The sequence below is a fragment of the Mirounga angustirostris genome, unplaced genomic scaffold, assembly GCF_029215605.1.
Source record: "Mirounga angustirostris isolate CCGP_5_RB_7025 unplaced genomic scaffold, mMirAng1.0.hap1 SCAF_1, whole genome shotgun sequence".
Taxonomy (NCBI): Eukaryota; Metazoa; Chordata; class Mammalia; order Carnivora; family Phocidae; genus Mirounga; species Mirounga angustirostris.
The window spans coordinates 144,912,994-144,935,661 of NW_026991709.1; the positions used below are offsets into that span (position 1 = coordinate 144,912,994).

Below are 22,668 nucleotides of genomic sequence, written 5' to 3' on the forward strand. Positions count from 1 at the left end.
ACAGCAGAAGATGGATGGGTAGAAAAACATGGAAAGAGTCTGGGCGCCTGATTATACCACTGAGTCACTGAACTCTGACCAGTCCCAGAACTGCCCTACCCGGGCTTCTTAGGAAAGACATTGTCCTTACTGGTTAAGACCTATTTAAATTACATTTTTGCTCCTCGAAGTTGACTGCACGTTGATACACAATGTTCTTTATCGAAACAAAACACAAAACTCTGAAGAATGTACAAATTCCAGGGAGTTCTTGATGACAATAAAGATCTTGTTCTTGTTCAGACCGGAGGCAGGAATTCTGCAACGACACAAACGATTGCAGCTTTACCAGAACCACCCTGGTTTTGCTTCACACTTTCCCAGTCACTGGACAGTCTGAAAGAGAATGTGCCTATTTTGTTTTTAGCATTGTTTAGCCACATTGAGAGATGTGATGGGAGAGTCCCAATATGCTTCTTTGCAAGTATTTCAAGGTGTTTATTGCTTTGTGACTTTTCCTATATGGCTCCTTAAAAATACCATTTGAAGGTGTGTTCCGTCTTGGCAACGGGAGGGGCGGCGCCTGGGTAGGAAGAGGGTTTGCTTCCTGTGCCCCACACCTGGGTGGACCCCCAGTTCAGTGTTCTACACAGGCACTTACCACGATTGTAGAGCCAACTCCTAGAAGTCTGGAGAAAGTTTTCATCTCAGCATCAGGCTTTTTTTTTTTTTTTAAGATTTTATTTATTTATTTGAGGCAGAGAGAGAGAGAGAGAGAGAAAGCGCGCGCAGGAGAGGGGGTAGGGGCAGAGGGAGAAGCAGACTCCCCGCTGAGCAGGGAGCCTGACGTGGGGCTGGATCCTGGGACTCCAGGATCATAACCTGAGCTGAAGGCAGCCGCCTAACTGACTGAGTCACCCAGGCACCCTGAGCATCAGGCTTCTGAAGTAACAATGAAACAACTACAAAGGCAGACAATAAAATGGATTTATTTAAAAAGAAGACTACAAAATTTGACATTGAGCAAGATAAAAAAAAAAAAAAGACACACAGGATTTAAATTGATAAATACAAAAGCGATTGGCTATAAACAATGTAAAAATACATTTCCCAGTCCCCAAACAGAACATAATTTAAGTACAGCAATTAGAAAATTTTTATACTGTATGTGCATTTCCCTTATAATTTTTAAGAACCACTCTAAACAGTTTATTTGTACAAAATATAACAAATTAAGTCTAACATGGCTGTTAATAAAAAATTATAACTTTCAGTTTATTGAGTGTGCCCTGTTTTGGACATAGGAGGGGTTTTGGTCCCTTTTTATTTTCCACATGGTCTTTTCCCTCTCATTCCTTCTACAACAGAAGAGGGAGGCTAATCAGTCATGGGTCCCATAACAAACAATATGAAGAGAAGTTCTGGAGTGACCAAAAGTACTAGTGAATATATGATCTTCCCGAAAAGGGAAGGATTAAGTGGCAGCTATGAGGCTCACTTGTGCTCCAATCAAACAAATGGAAGCAAAGCCTCAGAACAAGCAGAGCTGAAGTTCAATGTCAATGCGCTCCATGTGTGAGGCCGGCGGGGACATGTCCATCAACCTCAACTAAATCCATGCGCGCGGGAGGCCCCTGAGGTAGCCCAGACCATTTGCTGCGAAACCCAGCTGGGTCTCGATGGTATTTCAAATGACAGTGGTACAGTTAGATGGGAAATTCCAGAACCTGCCGACCAGAAGTGAGTTATTTTTGCACCACTCTATTCTTGGAGCCCAGACCCAGGCTATTTCTCCTCTCTTGGATGGTATGCCCAGTAACGACAGCATCAGTAATCGGTTTCATTATCTCCCAGGGAGGAGGCAGTGGTGACTACCCACCAGAACTAGCTAGCACCCGAGCTCTGGTACAAAGGGATAAGGTCCTGAGTCAGCAAAGACAGGAGAAGCTGTGTTTGGCCATAATGAATTCTGACCACCACATTCGCCACATCGACCACACATAAATGAGAAATTTAAAAAGGACACGGTCACTAAATTGTCTCACTGGAAACATAATTCCACTCCTTCCAATAGATAACCCAGCCCAGCTAGCCCAGGAGACCTCCACCAAAGTCCTGAAGTACCTGACGCATGGGCTCATTGCCTTAACTCTAGAGTCCTGAGTCAAAAATCCAAGAGGAGGACAAGAGAGGTCTACTCTGTGAACCACTTGGTCAGAAAGGTCCTGTCTTGAGTGCCTTGTCTGGCTGGGTCTAAGACAACCTGCCAGCAAGAGACAATGCTCCCAAATTATCAGAACTAGTTAGGAAGTGTCTCTTGAGAGTGGGTAGACTACTCCCTTACACCATCATCAGTATTAACCTGGGCAGGATTTGCTAGATGCTCACTTTCTTAAGAAGGGCTCCCCCAAAGAGAAGTTAGAGTAATGCACAATGTGGGAACAAGAACCCTAAAGATCCTGCTACATATTCTATGCAATTAAAAGGGCCCCAAATTTTGGACCACCTAAAGACCACTGCCATCAAGCAAGAGTCACAGCTAGAGGCTCACCTCTGTCGGGTGATGAAGCAGTGTATGGACCATGTGGATAAAGAGACAGAAAAGGGAGAATCTCAAATAGATGAAAAATCAAAGGCTGGGGTTTTAAAAAGAGGGGAGGCTTAAAAGAAAACTCTGAATGGGACCTGCAGAGCTGTATTAACTTCAGTAGAAATAACCATATGCCAGTAAGGGAATGGACCAATTTCTAACTCATAGTATGAACTTATCTCTTCAGACAGTGGTAGGTGGTTGAAGCCTGTTTTTATAATTACTTTCACTGTATTGTGCAAAAAGTGTATCTTCTTTATCTTTGGTCCTTAGCCATGAGAGTTTCTTCCATTTTTCTGTGTGTTATATAAACTTTTTTTTTGCTTATCAACAACCACCAAAGTGCAGTAAAAACATGTGGTTTCTGATGTTGTTGCTTTTATACATATAAAATACCAACACCTCCCATACAGTTTCTATCAGGCTATAAAAGGTCTCAGAAAGAGTTATTATCCTAAAATGTAACAATATAATTTTAAGGCTGAGATACAGTAAAGCCTGGGTATTACATTTTTACGGGAAAAAAATCTAGACCAATATTTTAAATAGTGATCTCTTAAATATACATTAAATTTTATCTGATCATCATCAAAAAAAAAAAAAATCCTGGCTAAGCAAATTAATTTAAAAATGAAACAATTTCTAAATGGATGAACTTAATCATGCTGGCTGTGCAGCCTTAATTTGAAAGCTAGGCCTAGTAACGACAACAGAATAAATTATCATCAGTTGAGCTATGTGATTTAAAGAAACAACTGTCCTCGCCTCCAAAACAAAAACAGAACCATTTCATGTGACAGAAGTTTTAACTGTTATTTAAAAAAAATTTTTTTAAGCCCCAAAACTCTCTGGCCTAATTTGTGGTGACTGACACAGAGGCCAATGTTAATAAAACTGCCTTCCTGCCCTTCCCCTTGCTCTCCAAAAGAAGTGGCTTAACAATTACACAAATTCTACACAAGCGGCCAGGGCTCAGGCACAGTCAATACCTTATGTAACATGTAGTCCCCAAAGTCCTTAAGCATTAAGGGGTTCTGTGAGGGGCCCTGACCTCCTGGTAGCCTCTGGTTTCCTCATCTGGGACTCCTGTCGTCTCTCACAGAACATAATGACAACGTCAGACAGGAACATAATACTTGCTAGAAATCCAAACACCTGAGGAGAAAAAAGAACAAGGGTTTATATGACAGATTTGGAATATAATCTCACATTTCCTAGTTGGCTCTGGTAGTGTTTTATACAAGCAAGATGTTTCATCAATTTAATCCACATTCGTCTTTTTTTTTTTTAAAGATTTTATTTATTTATTTGAGAGAGAGAGTGTAGAGAGAGAGCACGCGAGCGAGTGAGCATGAGCAGGGGGGAGGGGCAGGGAAGGAGAGAGAGAGAGAGAGAGAGAGAGAGAGAGAGCCCGAGTAGGGGGAGGGGCAGAGGGAGAAACAGACGCCCCACGGACCAGGGAGCCTGATGTGGGGCTCGATCCCAGGACCCTGGGATCATGACCTGAGCCGAAGGCAGGTGCTTAACTGACCGAGCCACCCAGGCGCCCCTATCTTATATACATTATTCTTAACCTTAGTAATAAAAGACTTTTTAAGGGCATCAAAAAAATAGATGTTACAAAAAGAAATTCTAGACTAATGGCTATTAGTTGAAGTTTCCCAAAACAGAGATGTCCTGTCTTACGTGTGTGTATGCACGTGTACGTGTGGGGTGCCAATCTGTGAAACTAAGGTTAATAGAGGAAAACCAAAATCTTATAAAATGATACAAAACACAAGATTATTAGCAATGGTTAGACTGACCCACAGAGAGGGTAAGGGAAATGAGTGAGTAGGGAGCTGAGCGCAGGTGACAATGGCAAGAAGTAATCAATATCCATTGACTGATCAACAGAAATTCTATTTTGAAGATACTTTTAGGTTAAATTACCTAAAAAATATTTTCCAGTTAACTGTCACACTGTAATAATGACACAGCAACATGACACCACTACCTACTTCCTCTTCCTTTAAATCACTTCCTCATTGTACTCTTCTAACATATGATCAAACATTCTGAGAATTCTGTCAAGAAGAGATCTTCACTAGCAAAAGCCTTAAAGGAATGGGGGCCAAAGAACTGCTCTGTTAAAAGAGAAAATTATGTAGGTAATGGCTAAAGTCCCTTCCACCTCTAACACCCCATCTCTCCATGATTTTTATTATTGTTTGTTTTTATTTATATTCCAGTTAGTTAACATACAGCATAATATTAGTTTCAGGTGTACAATACAGTGATTCAGCACCTCCATACATCACCCTGTGCTCATCACAAGTCACTCCTTCATCCCCATCACCTATTTACCCATCCCCCCACCCACCTCCCCTCTGGTAACCAGCAGTTTGTTCTAGATTTTTTTTTAAACATTTACTTTACACAGACAGAAGAAGGGGAAAGAGCAAGCACAAGCAGGGAGAGCGGCAGGCAGAGGCAGAGGCAGAGGGAGAAGCAGACTCCCCGCTGAGCAGGGAGCCCGATGGGGGGCTCGATCCCAGGACCCCGGGATCATGACCTGAGCCGAAGGCAGACACTTATCAGACTGAGCCACACAGGTGCCCCTGTTTAGATTTTTAACATTTTGTTGTCGTCTGCTCCAGTTTCTTGACCCTTCACACCCAGCTCCTCTATCCTAAAGAATATGCTTTCTGCCTCATCTCACTGTAAAGCAAACTCAACTTCAAATTCATGATTTCACCCCCATAGCCCCAACACATCCAACCTCCATTTAAATTATCAATCCCACATCTCCAAACCCAAGTCACTTCTCCCCTCTGGAGTCTTCATTTTGGCTTGATGGCATCTATCCCTTTATTTGCCCGGCAAACATATTACATGCTCTAAGGACAGACCAGATGTCACCCTGTCTGTGAAGTCATCCCTAACCCCCTTGAGAGCTTTAGTCCAAGCAGCGCCCTCTACGCCATATCATCCAGACAAATGATCTTCCAGAGCTTTTGCTCACATACTTCACAATTTTTTTTTAAATGGATTCCCTCCCTCAAGTCTGTAAATTCTTTCATAATTTAAATAGTTACAAAAGGTAATTTCCAGCATATTATAAATACTGAGTTTTTAAACGACCATTAACTCTTAAATATATCCAATGAAATCTAAATACTGCACTAATCTAACACATCACCTTATCGTCACACACCAATAAGCTCTGTTTTAATAGCTGGTAATTTCATGCCATGCTCTCTTTCCCCCTTCAACTCAACTTTCCTCAACTCTATTTCACTTCCTCCAAGGATTTTATTTTATTTTTTAAAGATTTATTTATTTATTTATTTTAGAGAGAGACAGAGCAAGCAAGCTGGGGGAAGGAGCAGAGGGAGAGGGAGAGAGTCTCAAGCAGACTCCCCGCTGTGCGCAGAGCCCAAGGCAAGGGCTCAATCTCACAACCCTGAGATCATGAGCTGAGCCGAAACCAAGAGTCAGCCGCTCATCCGATTGAGCCAACCAGGTGGCCCCCTCCAAGGATTTTATAGTAATACATTTCCACACTGCAAAACATTTTACTGATCACCCTTATTAATACTCCTCCGCAACAAAAATATGTATATAAACTGAAATTAACCGAAGGGTCTATTAAAACTTTGACATTTCTCTTCATGTACCCATTGGTTCATGTGCCCATGCAGAAATATTACTTATTGCTGGAATGAGTCGAGGTTCAGCATTAATTTAATTTCTGTTTTGTTTTACATGTTTTACATGTGTGCTAATAAACTGTGCTCACATGAACAGGTAGGTAGAACCATGCAAGGCTCTGAACTCCTTTTGAGTTGTTCTGTAATTAAAAGTAGTTTTAATGATCTACTAGCTGACAAGTCAATTAATTATAACTTCAGTTTTGTCATGAACCAAGGATTAATTGGAACCCAGCTGACGTGCAAGAGGATTTGTTACTCAGTTATCAGTTATTCACGTTCACAACACTGGTACCAATTCAGGTGCATGATCCTTGATTTGTAATTCTCAAATCCAGAAAGCTACAAAAGTAGTTTTCATAATTTACTGGGCTCAAAAGTGGCACGAAGTAAAACTACTTACAGTCTTTATCCTTTTTACTGTGAATATTCATGCTTCAGAAATATTAACATGTTGGATTATAGGGTGCTGCCCCAGGGCCTCTGAAGTTGAGATATGATATGTGCAAGATTATCTTTCTAAAAACCAGAATATTCTGAATTCTAAACAAAACAAAACTGCCCCCTCCCCAAGGATTTCAGATAAAGACATTTACTTATCTATCTCTTTTATTATAAAGGCTGAACCCTTGGATCATTTCTCCTGTGTATTCTCTACACCTAGAACAGCACCTGGCATGTAGGTATATTTTTGCTGGACTGCAAAGTAGAAAAGTACGGGATAATAAAGTCAATTCTATCACTTCCATTAGCAGTGACACGTTCATATGTGGAGTAAATGGGCTTTTATTCTAAAGTCTAAAGACAGGTTCTCGGTTTCTAAGGCTATCCTATTTATTTGCTCTTAGGTCCTCTGTTCAAAATTACTAAAAAATTACAAGATAAACTACTCTCCCATATTGTATCACTTGTCAAGTACTTTCCAAGTTCCATATTTCTAAGGAAACAAAACTAAGCAAGGGTTCGAAATACAAGGTACTCACAGTTGCAGCAATCTCAGCTTTGGTCCTGTCATGTGTGGAAACGAAAATGATGGATGCCAACAAAAACACGCATCCTGTTCCCATAGTAATATAAAAATCCTGTAACGTGTGCATAAAGAACATGGTTAGGTTGATGAAACAAATACTTTTGTTTTTTAGTTTTAAAAACCTTTGTGACACAGTTTTTTCTTCATACAGCCCAAACCTACATACTTCAGCTCCTAACTTTTCCATAAATCAGGCATTCACTAACCTCCCTATAAAGGAACACTATCCACTCTTTGCACAGGGCATATTCAAAGTACACCACAAGATAATCTTTTAATAAGAGCAGCTCCCCAAAAGGTTGTGTGTGTGTGTGTGTCTTTTTCTCAAGGACATATTAAATTATCAAAGCCAAAGGTTTATTAAATCATCTTACTGCCAGCCAAAAAAAACCCCAAAAACTAGAAGCAAAAAAATTTTCCTTTCCTTTCAAAGTACAGATGGCCCCTGGCTTACAATGGTTGCACTTATGATTTTTCACTTTAAATGTTGCAAAAATGTTCCATGTTCAGGAGAAACTGTACTTCAGACTGTGAGTCTGGATGCTGTCTCAGGCTAGCGCTGTGTGGGACGATCTTCCATTGTGATGCTGTGCAGTGGGAGCAGCTCCGGGTCAGCCACCAATCACGAGGGTGAACGACAGGTACGCGGACAACCCTTCTGTACCCACACGACCATTTTGTTGGTCACTTTCAGTATAGTATCCAATTACATGAATCAACACTTTACTATCGAACAGCCTTTGTGGTAGATGATGTTGCCCAACTGCAGGCTGATGTAAGCGTTCCGAGCACACTGAAGGTAGGCGAGGCTAAGCGATGATGTTTAGGAGGCTAAGTGTATTAATGCACTTTTGACTCAGGGTCTTTTCAACTTATGACGGGTTTATTGGGATGTAATAACCCCACTGTAAGTCGAGGAAGATCTGTATTCTATGCTAGGATGGCCTCTCTGAGGGTACTTCAGTGCTTTGAAAGCACTCTGGAAAAGAGAGCATCAGAAGAACCACCCGTCATTAACTACATAAAATATGCCAACAGTATGTTTTCTAGACACTTAAGCTTTCTGCAATAACATATTGCTTCCAATTGTTCCAAGTGAGTAACCCAAAATGAGCTTGTATCATGAGTTTATCTACTCTACAAAAGCTTCCGTATCTCCTCATAATGCAGTTCATGACATGAAGTTCTCCTTGGGTTTCCAAGGGTTCTCTCAGGCACACTCTTGTATGGCTCCTCTCAGATGCCAAGTGAAACCAGTGCTTGACATGCACACTTGACTCAGAGGAGAAACTGGTAAAATGATGGCCATTCCAAAGGGTTTTAAGTCTGATACTTTCGGGGTTTTCTGAAGTGCAGTCTCCACTAAACCTAATATCAATAACCCATCCAATACAGAATTCCTATACTGTCAATTATACACTTAACATTTATAAAACAAAGTAAGAGATTTTCTCTTTGCTTCTAAAAGAGATGGTTTTTCTGCAATATTCTGTTTTTCCTGTTCCTTTGAATATTATTTCATATCTGTGACATACAAATAAAACTCCATTTACTAATATCTGGAGTACATTCAAGGAGGTATTAAACAAGACAACCATTTTGAGGCAGACTAATGTGGTGTTCAAGAAACATGGATTCTAGAACCAGACCGAGTTCAAATCCCAGTCATGCTACTTCTTGGCTCTACGACTTTGAATTCGTTACTTAACATCTGTCTTCCTTAGTTTCATTTGCAAAATGGGAGTAGTAATAGTATCTTCTTCAGAGGTGATTCTAAAGATTAGAGTTAATTGGTAGAAAGTGCTTAGATCAGTGCCAGGCACACAGTAAATGTCCCGTAAGTGTTGGCTGTTGTTACTCTTGACAGAATCTGAGCCCCAACAGCACGGAACAGAAAAGATTCTCCCTTCAAAAAGCTTATTCCTCCCACTCCCTAGGCATTACCACCACCACCACCCTCTCAAAACATTCTCTGTAAAACAGAAAACTTCTCTGACATTAAAAAGTATGTAAGTACATTAGTAAGTTGAGAGTAAAAGTGATTTTTAAACCTTTTAAACAAACATGAAATCCTTATGTTAGGTGGAAAGTACAGCATATATGACTCTTAAATCACCTATGAATAGACAAAAAAGACCCAAAAGAGATATAGTAAAATATTTACAAAAGCTGTTTTAGGATGAAATGACTGATTTATTCCCCCCTCCAATATTTTAAGATCAGTACTTACTCTAAAATAATGTTTTTTTTTTTAATTACTTTTAAATGCTCCTCTGATGTAATAAATGTTTTACATTTAGTTTAGTTTAGTTAAACCATTAAACCGGAAAATATTGTTTCTTGTCAAAAAGATCAATGTTTTCTTGTCAAAAAGATCAATGTTCTTAAACATTACAGATGCAACACTAAAGACTAAACCTTTCTAAAATATGGACGGTGATACTGTTTTGCCATTGAGAGATAGGAAAAGAAAAAATAATTTCGATCTTTAATGCTTAAAATATAAATTTATACACTGGAACTACAAATCAATCAGCTCAAATATACTACTAAACTTTTCACTCATCCAAAAATCTTACCGAATACCTCTCTGTAAAAAGGAAGGATTGACAAAGATTACAAATAAAATTAACAAAAATTCTAAGGTATTCTCTGCATCCTCTTAATATGCATTCCATACAATAAATGGGTTCTGCTGTTGCCATCATTATAGGGAGATCCCTGAGGTGATAACATTTGCCACAAGAGCATCAAAAGTTGGTAGGGCGCTGGTTGGTAGGCAGGATTCGGGGGAGGCCAGAGAATGGAATGCAGAGTGTTGAGGGCTTTCCTGGGTTCCAGTCTCAGTTTATTTTTACCCTAGCTGTGTAACTTTGGACAAGGTATGTAACCACTCTGAACCCAAATTTCCTCAACAGGAAAATGGAGCATTATGGTGTGAGGATTCTGAATCACAGTGCATGAAGTGTCGGGCGCAAGTCCGTGCTGACAGCAACTATTATCAGGAAGGGTAATGGGCCAGTCCTGTATCGGCCATACCAAGAGCTGCATGTATGTGCTCATCAAAAGGCTTGGTGGATGTGATTCAGCTCCAATCTGGTTTTCAAAGTTATTTTTTTAACTGTTGTGGTATCAATTTTTTTTGCTTTTTAATTTTTAAACTTAAAATATTCTGTTAAAAGAAGGTAATGGATTCTTAGAGCACCAGACTTAAAAGGCACCAAAGTGTATATAGAAAAAAGTAAATCTCTTAGGTGTATATTAATATCTGACCCGATGCTTACTTTGCATTAATTTAAAAAATTAGGGGCGCCTGGGTGGCTCAGTCGTTAAGCGTCTGCCTTCGGCTCAGGTCATGATCCCAGGGTCCTGGGATCGAGCCCCGCATCAGGCTCCCTACTCAGCAGGGAGCCTGCTTCTCCTTCTCTGTCTACCACTCTGCCTACTTGTGCTCTCTCTCTGTCAAATAAATAAATAAAATCTATTAAAAAATAATAAAAATAAAATAAAAAATTAACAGAATCGTACTGCTTTGTATTGATCTTGTTATCCTCCGTTCTTAATAGTTAAAAACTCACCCTAATTGTATCTTTTCCCTCAGAGGTGTGAATGCTTTTATATGTCAACGCTGACATGTACTTGTCACAAACCACTATTAGCTTAGTTCCAACACTACTGAAGAAGGAAACTGCTCAATTCTTTCTCAAGTGCAGTAAACATGTGAATCATGTGTCATCTCACAAATCCACACTATACTCAAAAACATGCACCAGCAGACTGTCTTTAGAAAGTTATGCATCACTGATTCTGTGAAAATAAAATTCTCATGTGTGCTTTCATTAAAAGGGAAATTTCTGAACAGTGAATTCAACAAGTGCCTTAATTCACTCACTGATAACTTCTTTCACAATATCAAAATCAAAACAAAATAGGCAGCATGATGTGGTGCTTTATTTGAGAAGCTCCAGAAATACCTCACATGAGTTTATCACTCTCTCTAACGTCGAGCCTAATGCCCGGCGCACGGCAGGTACACAAGGGACAACTGTAGAACCCAAGAGTGACGCAAATCCTAGTTTTTAAAAAATACGTGTTTAAAAAAGAAAAAAAGAAAAACAAATACCTCGTGTGAATGAGATCAAACCAATTAGTTGTAAACCCTTGGCCGAGTCTGTCTCCCCCTTTCCCCTTTCTGATTTCCCTTTCCCCCTCTCCCACCCTGCTTGGCAGGGAAAATGGAGTTGCTCAGGGGCAGAACTGGAACCATGGGGAGCGTCTTCTCGAGCTACGGAGTTTTGAAAGCAGCACCGTTCTGAAGAACAAAACTACGCGAGATTCCAAAGGAGCCACGTTCTTCGTAAAGGGATTCTGTTTTTCTCACGCTTACCGACTGCTTGACTTTGGTAGAATCGACTTGGTCATAAACGGGAGTGCAGTACACAATCAGGATGAGGAGACTCAGAAGAAAGGCACTGCAGCTTACGAATTCGAAAAAGTAAAGTCCTCCACACAGTGTACATTGTGACACGACCTCCTCACAGACAAAGGCCAGCAGGGACAGCAACTACAAAAGAAACAAAGCTGCTTACTCAAGTGCCTTCCAGGGAAACCAACAGTACTCAGAAAACCCATCTGTTCACTCCACTCTCTGGAGAGTAGAGACTGTGGCAAACACGATTACTGAATGGACCCCATCTCCACAGAACTTCACAATCTGGTTGCCTGCAAGGGAATCCGAGTACACAAATAATTAACTACCCAGTGCTAAATGCTAGACTTGGGGGAATTACAGGGTGCCAGGAATTACAGGGTGTTGCTGGCACCCTCCCACCCCAAGGCACGCAGAGATCCCCCCACCCCCACTGAGCCGAGAGAGCGGGTTCAGTCAACATGGTTCAAGCACCCAGTGTGAAGGAAGGGGATGGCAGCACGAAAAGGATGAGACGAGACTAGAGAGGTAAGCGGAGGCTAGATCTAAATGTCCTCGCTTACTAGTTTAAAAAAATCTGGGTTCTAAGGGTTTTAAAGCAAAGGGGCGAACATTCAGGCTTCCAGCTGGGAAGCTTTGTGGAAGAAACCAGGGGAAGACAGTGAGCTGGGGAGTGGTGATGGAGAACAGTTCCTGCAATCACTGCGAGAGGCAAGAAGCGGCAGAAGCCCTTTGTCAGGACCAATACAAATAGAGTAGGAAACAAGATAACAGACGTGAACGCTTTATTTTAACTTAAAGCAAAAAGGCATGTTTATTCACCAATCTTTGGAAATAGGGCTTTTCTCTGGGTTTGAGCCTACTGATTGGAATTCCACGTCATGTTTTCTGCACTAATCACTTTCATCATCTATAATTACCACTTGCAGACTAATGTTTAGTTGAAGTGGAGCAAGACCTTGGACACTAGAGAAGCGGAGGGCAGAATCCTTCTAGATTTGGACTAGTTTTACTAGCCCTTTACAGTTATCTTGCTCTCACTTAATTCCGCAGCAAATATTTTAGTAATTTATTTTCTGGACTTTCCAAAGCATTCAACTTAGTTTTCACAAAAACAATTCCTTTTCCCACTCAATTTCAGTCTGTGTGATATTTAATTAAATGTCTGACCATAAAAAGTATAATTGGTAGTAGTGGGAATAACCCAAGTCAACTGATGGCAGAGGCAAAAGTGCTCAGACAGGCATGGGTCAGAATGCCGTGCACTGAATGCACAATGGTAAGGTCCGGTGGATTCGGCAACTCAATTAAATGCAAGTGGGATTTAACAGCACTCCCACTGTTGTATGTAAGGTATTAATATACTGGGGCCCCACTGCAGGAAAAAGAGTCGGGGTTCTTTTGTCTTTTTTTTTTTTTAAGAGGCAAGGATGCTGGGAAGAGAATACATTGTTTTAAATGTGTATGAGGGGGTTGCAAAAGAGTTAAGGGAGGTGTCTAGGGGGCAAAAGGATATACAGGTCTGCAGCTCAGGGGAGAGGTCTAGGGTGGAGATGAAGACGTGGGCATCGGCCAGTGAGATCACCCAGAATGAGGAAAGCTGCAGAACTCTGAGCAAACCCAAGATTTAAGGGATGTGCAGAGGGGGTGACATCAGCAAAGGACAATTAGGAGCAGCAGTCCAAGGAGGTAGCAGGCCAAGGAAAAAGTATTCCTACCAAGAGAAAGTAAGCACGGGTAATGAATGCTACTCAGAGGTCGGGTAAGAACAACACAGAGACACTGACATGAGACTGAGCTACAAGGCGGCTGCCGGTGACATCAGCAAGCCCATGTCAATGTAGTCACCCAGGGAGGCTGAGATTACAGTACTGTATGGTGGGAAGTGAGGGGAAGACAAAGCAACGGGAGAGAGTCGGGAGAGTCAAGAGGTATAGCGTGGGAAGAGTGGCCAGATAGGGGAGCAGTGGACGAGGTCAAAGGGAAGGGAATTTCAAGATGGGAGAGAACTGAGCATGATTAAATACTTAGGCAGAAACCAATAAGATGGGTCGGTCTAAGACAAGGAGAAAAGAGGCTCTCTATAGATAGGATTCAGAGCCCAGGTCTGGGGCTAACTCTTCTCTAGAAATAGGAAGAGAGAGAAGAGAGGTTCACTTGGGCAGTTAGTGTGGGTTTTGTGAAAGCCAAGGGAGTTTCCTTCAAGCATTAAGACCATCAAAATGACTGGTGACCTAAATCAAAGCCTATCGGGAAATGCCATTTTGCCCCTCAGATCAGTAGAAGCAACCAGATATACTAATGACAACAAGTGTGCTACCAAAATCAGCAGATACGTTGCGTATTATAAAAATGTTATCCTAGGGCTGGGTGGCTCAGTCGGTTAAGCGACTGCCTTCGGCTCAGGTCATGATCCTGGAGTCCCGGGATCGAGTCCCGCGTCAGGCTCCCTGCTCGGCGGGGAGTCTGCTTCTCCCCCTGACCCTCCCTCCTCTCATGCTCTCTCTGTCTCATTTTCTCTCAAATAAATAAATAAAATCTTAAAAAAAAAAAAATGTTATCCTAGGGGCGCCTGGGTGGCTCAGTCGGTTAAGCGACTGCCTTCGGCTCGGGTCATGATCCTGGAGTCCCGGGATCGAGTCCCACGTTGGGCTCCCTGCTCAGCAGGGAGTCTGCTTCTCCCTCTGACCCTCCCCCCTCTCATGTGCTTGCTCTCTCTCATTCTCTCTCTCTCAAATAAATAAATCTTTAAAAAAAAATAAAATAAAAATAAAAATGTTATCCTACAAAATATTTTCTTTTCTTTTTTTTTTTTTTAAAGATTTTATTTATTTACTTGACAGAGAGAGACACAGCGAGAGAGGGAACACAAGCAGGGGGAGCGGGAGAGGGAGAAGCAGGCCTCCCGCCGAGCAGGGAGCCCGATGCGGGGCTCGATCCCAGGACCCTGGGATAGACCTGAGCCACCCAGGCGCCCCAATATTTTCGTTTTTAAAAAAGATTCTATTTATTTAGAGAGTGAGAAAGAAAGCATGAGTCGGGGGAGGCTCAGACGGAGAGAGAGAACCTCAAGCAGACTCCCCACTGAGCGTGGAGCCCAACGCGGGGCTCAATCCCACAACCCTGAGATCATGACCTGAGCCGAAACCAAGAGTCGGGATGCTTAACCGACTGAACCACCCAGGCTACAAAATATTTTCATCAAACAGAAGTCAGTGGTACACCACTCTGAAGAACAATCAAGCAATTTCTTAAAAACTAAACACACCACTGCTGTATGACCCAGCAACCGCATTCCCACATTCTGCATACGACCAGGAGAAATGAAAACATGTCTGTGCAAAAACCGACACATGAATGTTCATAACAGTTTTATTCATAACAGCTCTGGAATCTGGACACCAGGCAGATGTCCCTCTTTGGTTAAGCAAACTGTGCTACATCCATACCATGGAATACTACTTAGCAGTAAAAAGGAGCAAACTTCACATATGCAACAATGTAGATGAATGTCCAAATTATGCAGTGAAAAAAATCCAAAACTCAAAGGTTACATTCTACATGATTCCATTTATTTAGGTTTTTAAAGATTTATTTATTTATTTATTTTGGGTGGGGAGGGGCAGAGGGTGAGGGAGAGAGAATCCCAAGCATTCTCTGTGCTGAGTGTGGAGCCCCACTCAGGGCTCGATCTCACGACCCCAAGATCACGACCTGAGCTGAAACCAAGAGTCAGTGGCTTAACTGCTCCACCCAGGCACCCCCATGATTCCATTTATATAGCATTCTTCAAATAACAAACTACAAAGCTGGAGAACTAAATAGTGGTGGCCAGGGGAGAGGGGAAAGGTGTGGCTGTAAAGGGGTGGCATGAGGGAACCCTGTGGTGATAGGATGGTTCTGGACCAGCTGTGGTGGTGACTCTAGGAAGCTACACAGGTCCCACACACATACACAAAGTGCAGAGGAGCTCCCTGTATGTTTTGTTTTGCAAGTTCCTGTGAATCTATAATTATTTCAAAATAAAAAGTTTAAAAAAAAAGGGTCAAACCTAAATTGGTATGAAGGTCTCTAAGGGATTTTTCCCTCTCCAACTGGTTAATACAAAATTTCATATATCCCACAACTGAAAAGAATCCATATAAGGATGAAAACAGAGCCTACTGGTATGATTTCCTAGAATTTAGTAAGACATAAAATAGTCCAACATATCCCAAACAACCGCCTTCAGACAGCTGTTAGGTTAGGTAAGGTGTTCCCAATTATTACACCATAGGATACAAAGTGACACACCAAGACAAATCCCAGAAAGTCATTGTGTAAAGGTACTTCCTTAGTCTCCTGTAATTATAATTACAGGGTGAGTTTTTACATGACTACAGTATAATAAAATACTAAACATCTAATATTCCATTTGCTTTATTCTTGCCTCTGTGTTAAATCTTATCCAACTTTTTAGGAGTTCCTCCATGACAAATTTGCAAAATATACCTCAGGTATACAAAAGCCAATTAACTGTGAGAAGATATCAGCCTAAAGCTCTAACTGGGGTCTGAGACTAGTTGATCGTGAGCCATTCTTATCACAATAACTAGGTTATCAGGAATGTTCATCTATGTAAGCCATATGATAATAAAATCTTTTCTGCAGAGATACAGACTGCTTGTCTATTCTCAGTAAGAAAGGGGCAGGACCCAGCTCAGCCAGCAGCAGTCAGGGTCTTCCTTACCAGTCCTGTTCCAAACTTATGAACAGGAGTCAAGCCTCAGAGCAGTATTAAGAGGCAGATCCTACCCGGACATCCTGAGAGATTAAAGGGGTACGATATCAAGTTTGGACGTTTACTAGTTCCTAGTCCCAGTTTAAGACCAAAAAATCAGCACTACAAACTATATTCAGTATGAAGTTTTCTCCTGACTCCTCCCATCTGTCTGATGCTCCGAACCTTCCTATATAATCTCCCACAGCACTCTACAGTATTTTTACGTTATACATCTGAAACTAATACATGTCAATTATACCTCAATTACAAAAATCTTTTTTAAGAAGTGCATTTGGGTATTGTGTATCCAACACTATAATATGTATAGGAACATGTAATGACAGAGCAACAAGATCAATGTATAAGAAAACAATACACCTCATAATTGACCATCCATTATATATAGATTCAGGAAATCTCAGGAAAATGCTCGGATCCACCTGGACTAACAGTAGCTAGAGAAGGATAAGTGGAAAAGCAAGACTCAAAGCAGGGCTAAGAGATACATAGGATCTGGAAAGGAAGAGAACATTCCAGGTGGAGGACAAAAAAGAACAGATTCATGAAGGCAAGAATTTGCATGGTAAACCCCACAGGGATAATAAGGCAACTGACCTGAGTGGGAAGTGATGATGGAAATGTTTAAGGAACTGGATGTGGTTATGTGGTGATCAGGCCAGGGAGTATGGACTTTTGGATGAAAGCAACAGGGACTACCTGCCTGGTTGAGCTGGTTAGAAGACAGGAGGAGCAGAGGACTGGGTGGGGCCTGAGTAGGAGGGAAAAGAGTAACTCGCACCTGACAAGCAAGTCACAGGGGGTCTAACACTTCTTAGGAAGACTCTTTAATAAGCAAGTGAACATATTCCAAATCATTAATTTAAACAGTGATGTGGGGGGGTGAAGCATGGCTGATTTTAGTCATATTTCCTAATTTATATATATTTTTTGGTAAACAAACACTTTTTGTATTAAAAAAGAAAAAAAAATTAAGTGTAAAAGTTAAGGGAAGGAATAATTTCAAGAAATGGGTAATCACCAGCATTAAATACCAAAGTGGTTAAGGATAAAAGAGGTAAGGTCACTGGGTAAGGAAATCATAATGAATGTTAAAAGTTAACATTCAATTATTATTTTCTGGTAGTTTTACTCTCAGTAGCATGAAAACCTCACATTAAATATCGCTTACTGACTATTAAGAACCTAACAACATTACACCCAATGTGACTGCTTCTGATGACATAAAATTTTACCCAAATAGAACTATGGGAATTGTCAAGCCTTTAGAGCTGGGAGGTCCTTGGAGGGCACAGTCTCCCACCCTTGTGACTACAGGCGATGGAGGAACGAATCTCTGACTGCTAGGTCCCACCCTGGCCAGACATGGCCCAAAACCCAGGTCTCCTGACTCCCACTTTGCGCTTGTTCCCCTCCCCCACCCTCCAAAAAATGTTTTTTTTTTTGTTTTCTTTTAAAGATTTTATTTATTTATTTGACAGAGAAAGAGCCAGCTAGAGAGGGAACACAGCAGGGGGAGTGGGAGAGGAAGAATCAGGCTCCCCGCAGAGCAGGGAGCCTGATGCGGGGCTCAATCCCAGGGCCCTGGGACCATGACCTGAGCTGAATTAAAGGCAGACGCTTAACGACTCAGCCACCCAGGCGCCCCCCAAACACTGTTTATTAAGCTCATTTTACAGCTATGTATGTTTGCGTGGGTTTTCCCTTAAGACTGGATTTTTGAAGTTACAATCAGAGTTTTTGCGCATTTCCCCTTTTTAAATTTTACATTAAGACCAATGTGCTAGGATCAACACATTTGGAAAATCTTAGTGACTAAAACGTGGCTTAGTCACAGTTCTGGTGATTTAAACATTCAGATAGTGACTACCCTGTGTCTCTCTTCATTTCAGTTTCACTACCCCTTCTGAAACGTCCGTCTTCCTTAACATTAACAGTCTTTATATTAAACACAAATTCTCCATTATCGGTCTTTGTTAAAGTCTCCTACTAAAACATTTCTTATAAAAATAACTTTTTAATGCTTTTTAATGCCATTCATTATAAGGCCCCACTACAAAATTAATTTGTGAATTAATGAACTTGCTACTAAAACCTGTAGTCCTATGTAAGGTCCAAGTAAACAAATCCGTCAGTCAGCCTGAAGTTAGGCTAGGCCTCCCTTGCCTTCGGCAAATATTTACTCTTACAAAGGTTCAAAGGTATAATTTGCTGACCTTATGGATCTTCCTCAAGGTTAAAAATAGATGATTTCAATTTACAGATCAATTTTCACATTGAAATAATGAAGAGAGCACCAATATAAGAGAAACTGCTTCTAAGTGACTTGTTTCTTGGCACTTACAGAGTAACATTATTTTATAATTTGATAAATTTAAATCCCTGGTGAATTCTAAATCAAACTGTCTGCCTGAAGAGTCATTATAATCACAGTACTGAGAGGCCATCACGACATTCAGCTGGTACCATAAACACAATGTCAGCGTGTACACATATTCAGATCACTGCACCAGCTTACCAGCAAGGAATTAGGTTGCCTAATGTCAATTTTCCCCTGAAAACAAAAACAAACTCCCTCAAAATAACAACAAAAACTTCACACATACACAAATATACATTTTTGTGTATATATATATGCGCATAAGGAACAATCTAAGGATAAAATAAACTGATAAAGAAATAAACTGCATAAATTTAGGACTGCGATGACTCCTTACATTGCATTCCCAGCTGAGTATTTCTTCTTCAGCTCTGGAAGGGCAGATGGTAGTTAAGGGATGCTTAGGTTTTGGACAAGCCTTTGACAAAATTAAGGTTTTATCTGAATGGTAGCAGACACAGCTATATAATTCCAGGGGTATGTAACTCAAGAGCTAGTTATGCTCCTTTATCTCTAACCTCTCCTTCTGTTTGTAGGCTCCACTCTCTACTGGTTTGGTGTTCAGCTCTGTACCAGCACACCCCACAGAGCCTCAGAGATTTGTAAAAATCTTAGTGAGAAGAACCTCGGAGGAAATCCAATTCAATCTCCTTGGACTCTTAAGAACTTCCTAAGTACACAGAGTCTGATTTTTTAAGTTTTAGAATAAGGTTCCTTTCTCTTTTGGGGTTTTGAGACTTTAATAAGATTTACGGGTCTAGAATAATATACTCAAACACAGAAATGCACCACATTTTGGATAAAATGTCACAGGGCTTGCATGTCTCTTATTAAAGTACCTCTTCTGATTATGGGTTTCTACATTACAGTTGTTTCCTTATCGGAGCTCTGCAAATCTACTTAAAAAAAACTACTTAAAAAAAAAAATAAGTTATCTAAAGTAAAACAACCTAAAGGCAGAATATGACTTTGCCTGTTGCCCCAGGCTGGATGACAGCTTTAATTTATTTCATTATAACTTCCTTGGAACTTTCTGGGTAACTCCTATAATATACACTATTGTGAAAAGATAGAGGCCATCACTCAAACAAAGCAGGAACTAAAAGACAACAATCAAAATGGAAAGCAAGAATGAAATATTTTTTAAAATCTCTATTAAAGAAAGCTTATAACATTACAAGTTCCCCATAAATAAATAAACGCATACCTGTTTTACTGTACTTTGCTTTACTGCATTTCATAGATAATTAACATTTTTCAAATTGAAGGTTTGTGGCAACACTGAGTCAAGCAAGTCTATTGGTACCATTTTTCCAACAGCATTTGCTCACTTCATGTCTTTGTCACATTTCAGTACTTCTTGCAATATTTCAAACATTTTCATTATTATATTTGCTATGGTGATAGATCAGTGATTACAACTCACTGAAAGCTCAGAAAATGGCTGGAATTTTTTTGCGATAAAATATTTTAAATTAAGGAGCCTGGGTGGCTCAGTCTGTTGAGCACCCGACTCTTGGTTTCAGCTCAGGTCATAATCCTGGAGTCCTGGGATTGAGACCCTTGTCGGGCTCTGCGCTCAGTGCAGAGTCTGCTTATCCCTCTCCCTCGTCTCTACTCCTCCCCCTGCTCCGGCTCTCCCTCTCAAAAAAATATATTTTGAATTAAGGTATGTACATTTTTTTAGACATAATGTTACTGAACACTTAACAAACTACAGTATAGTGCAAACATAACTTTTATATGCACTGGAAAACCAAAACATTCATTAGGCTCGCTTTATTGTGATATTCGCTTTATTGCGGTGGTATGGAACCCAACCTGCAGTACCTCCGAGATAAGCCTGTAAATGGATTTCAAGAAGAGACATTAGTTTTTATTCTTTCCCTCTTTCTCCTTATGATGGGGAACAAGCTGGAACAGTCCACCAACCCCTACAAGGCAAATTCATCCCCCCCCACCCCGCTTCTCCACATCTAAGTAAAAAGTCTATCACCAAAATTTCTGGTTGTATGTCTATTCCAAGGACATGGAACTACAGTTTATTAAACTACAAATAAGGTAATGGGAAATTTTACTTCAGCTTTGCCATTTCTGATTAGAAAAGAAAAACAGACAACTGCAAATGAGATTTAACAGGCAGGACACGAATATTGATGATGTCTGTAGAGCAGCAAGAATACTTCAGATATGGCTACTAATCTTTTCTGTTCTAAAGATTTCTATTTGTGTAGAAACATTTGGGCTCCACTGCAGAGAACACCACTGATATCTAACAGTCCTGTTAGAACTGACAAGAGAAGAACAGAAAGGAGCACCTCTGGGTAGAAGGAGCACATGATACAAAGGAACAATGGCAGGAGGGAGCCCCTTATGCCTGGTAACAACTGGGAACTACCTAAAAAGAGGCTGGAGAGAGCGAGCCTTACCCTCTTGGGTTCCGTAGGCCACACTGTCACCTGCCTCCAGGTGATTTCCAAACTATTCCCAGATGTGATCATTTTGACAACCAGAAGTAGTGCCAGTTTTCTGAGAGCTATTTTTTTATTTAATAAAAGTAGGTCATCTGAGTTCTAAGAATGTAAGTTCTCGTTATCGGAGTTCTAAGAATTTAAGTTCGTCCCAAGGAAACCAAACTGGCTATTTTTACTTGAGATGACTAAACGCAAAAAAAAAAAAAACAAGCAAAAAAAAAAAAAAACAAGCAAAACCAACTTAGGAACATTCTAGGCAGTCTGATTTTTCCTCTGGCAGAAAATGTTCATCACTGCTTAAAACAGAACATAGTATGTCAGTATGTGCGTGACTGGAATTAAAATCCAAAGATGTTTTGACATTTTCACTACAAGGTTTAAGGTACCTTTACTGCCTAAAGTAAACTAAGACTCAATGAAATTCAGAGAGGGGTAAACCATGCCCAACTTTTGCTACCTGCATGCAAATACAAGCTGTCCTTTTCTCTGTGTACTTCGCACACACATACTGCTCATTCAGAGGTAATTCTTTTCCAGTCAATATAAAACACTTGGGAGACAATTTATTGGAAACACCCATCCCAATGCCGTGCGTGGTAACGGAAGACTTCGTCCAACAAATTAAACTGCCCCCCACGGGCTCGGGCCAGGAAAACCACAGGAACCAGGGAAAGATAAAAAGCACTTGGGAATCTAAATACAGGCACTTCGGGCGATAACGCAGAGCAACAGCTCGGAGAGGAGACGAAGGTCGTAACAGAGGATGGAGTGAAAGAAGTCTGAGCTGTTGACTTGGGTTTCCGAAGCATTTCCTGGACCCGCGGAACACGCTCGGGGGCCCTACGTCGTCACCGGGGACCCAGCGGGGGTGAGGCTCGGGTGGAGACGCCGCCCGGCGGCGGGAGGTAACGCCCCCCTTTCCAGCCGAGAGAGAAGGAACTAGGTGTGTGGAAACCGCCGCTTCCTGAACAAGCAGGTCGAGGAGAAGCAGCTCGGCAGCCTCCCGAGCCCGCAGGCCGGCGGCCCCGGGGCCAGACCCCCTGTCCCCGGGCCCGGCTCGCCCACCCCGGCAGCGGACTTACGAGCTGCAAGCCTTTGAGCGCGAGCCGACGCAACGGAAGCCGGCCCAGGGAGAAGCAGGAGGCGAGGCCTCTCCGGGCGCCCCTGCCTGGGCCCGGGTCCTCCTCCGTGGTGGGGCCGTATACCACTCCATTCTCCATGGCCCAGGAACGCGGTGGCCGCAGAGGTGGCGCCGCGGACTTGACCGACACCAGGACCACCAGCACGGCCGTCACTTCCTGGGTCTCCGCCCAC

The 22,668-nt window shown here is 41.5% G+C and overlaps 1 protein-coding gene across 2 annotated transcripts; it reads right to left on the reverse strand.

The window, feature by feature from the left end:
* Nucleotides 1–106: 106 nt before the first annotated feature.
* CMTM6 (CKLF like MARVEL transmembrane domain containing 6) lies at nt 107–22,668 on the reverse strand. 2 transcript variants are annotated; one of them, XM_045903936.2, is made up of 5 exons: nt 22,437–22,668; nt 11,679–11,855; nt 7,245–7,343; nt 3,559–3,724; nt 107–298 (listed from the first exon to the last, which is right to left on the reverse strand). In XM_045903936.2, the coding sequence occupies exons 1-4, from the start codon at nt 22,572–22,574 to the stop codon at nt 3,587–3,589; spliced, it is 552 nt and encodes a 183-aa protein (XP_045759892.1). In that variant the 5' UTR covers nt 22,575–22,668; the 3' UTR covers nt 107–298; nt 3,559–3,586. The 2 variants fall into 2 exon arrangements, with proteins under 2 accessions (XP_045759892.1, XP_045759891.1); XM_045903935.3 differs by lacking the exon at nt 107–298 and having other exon boundaries at nt 953–3,724.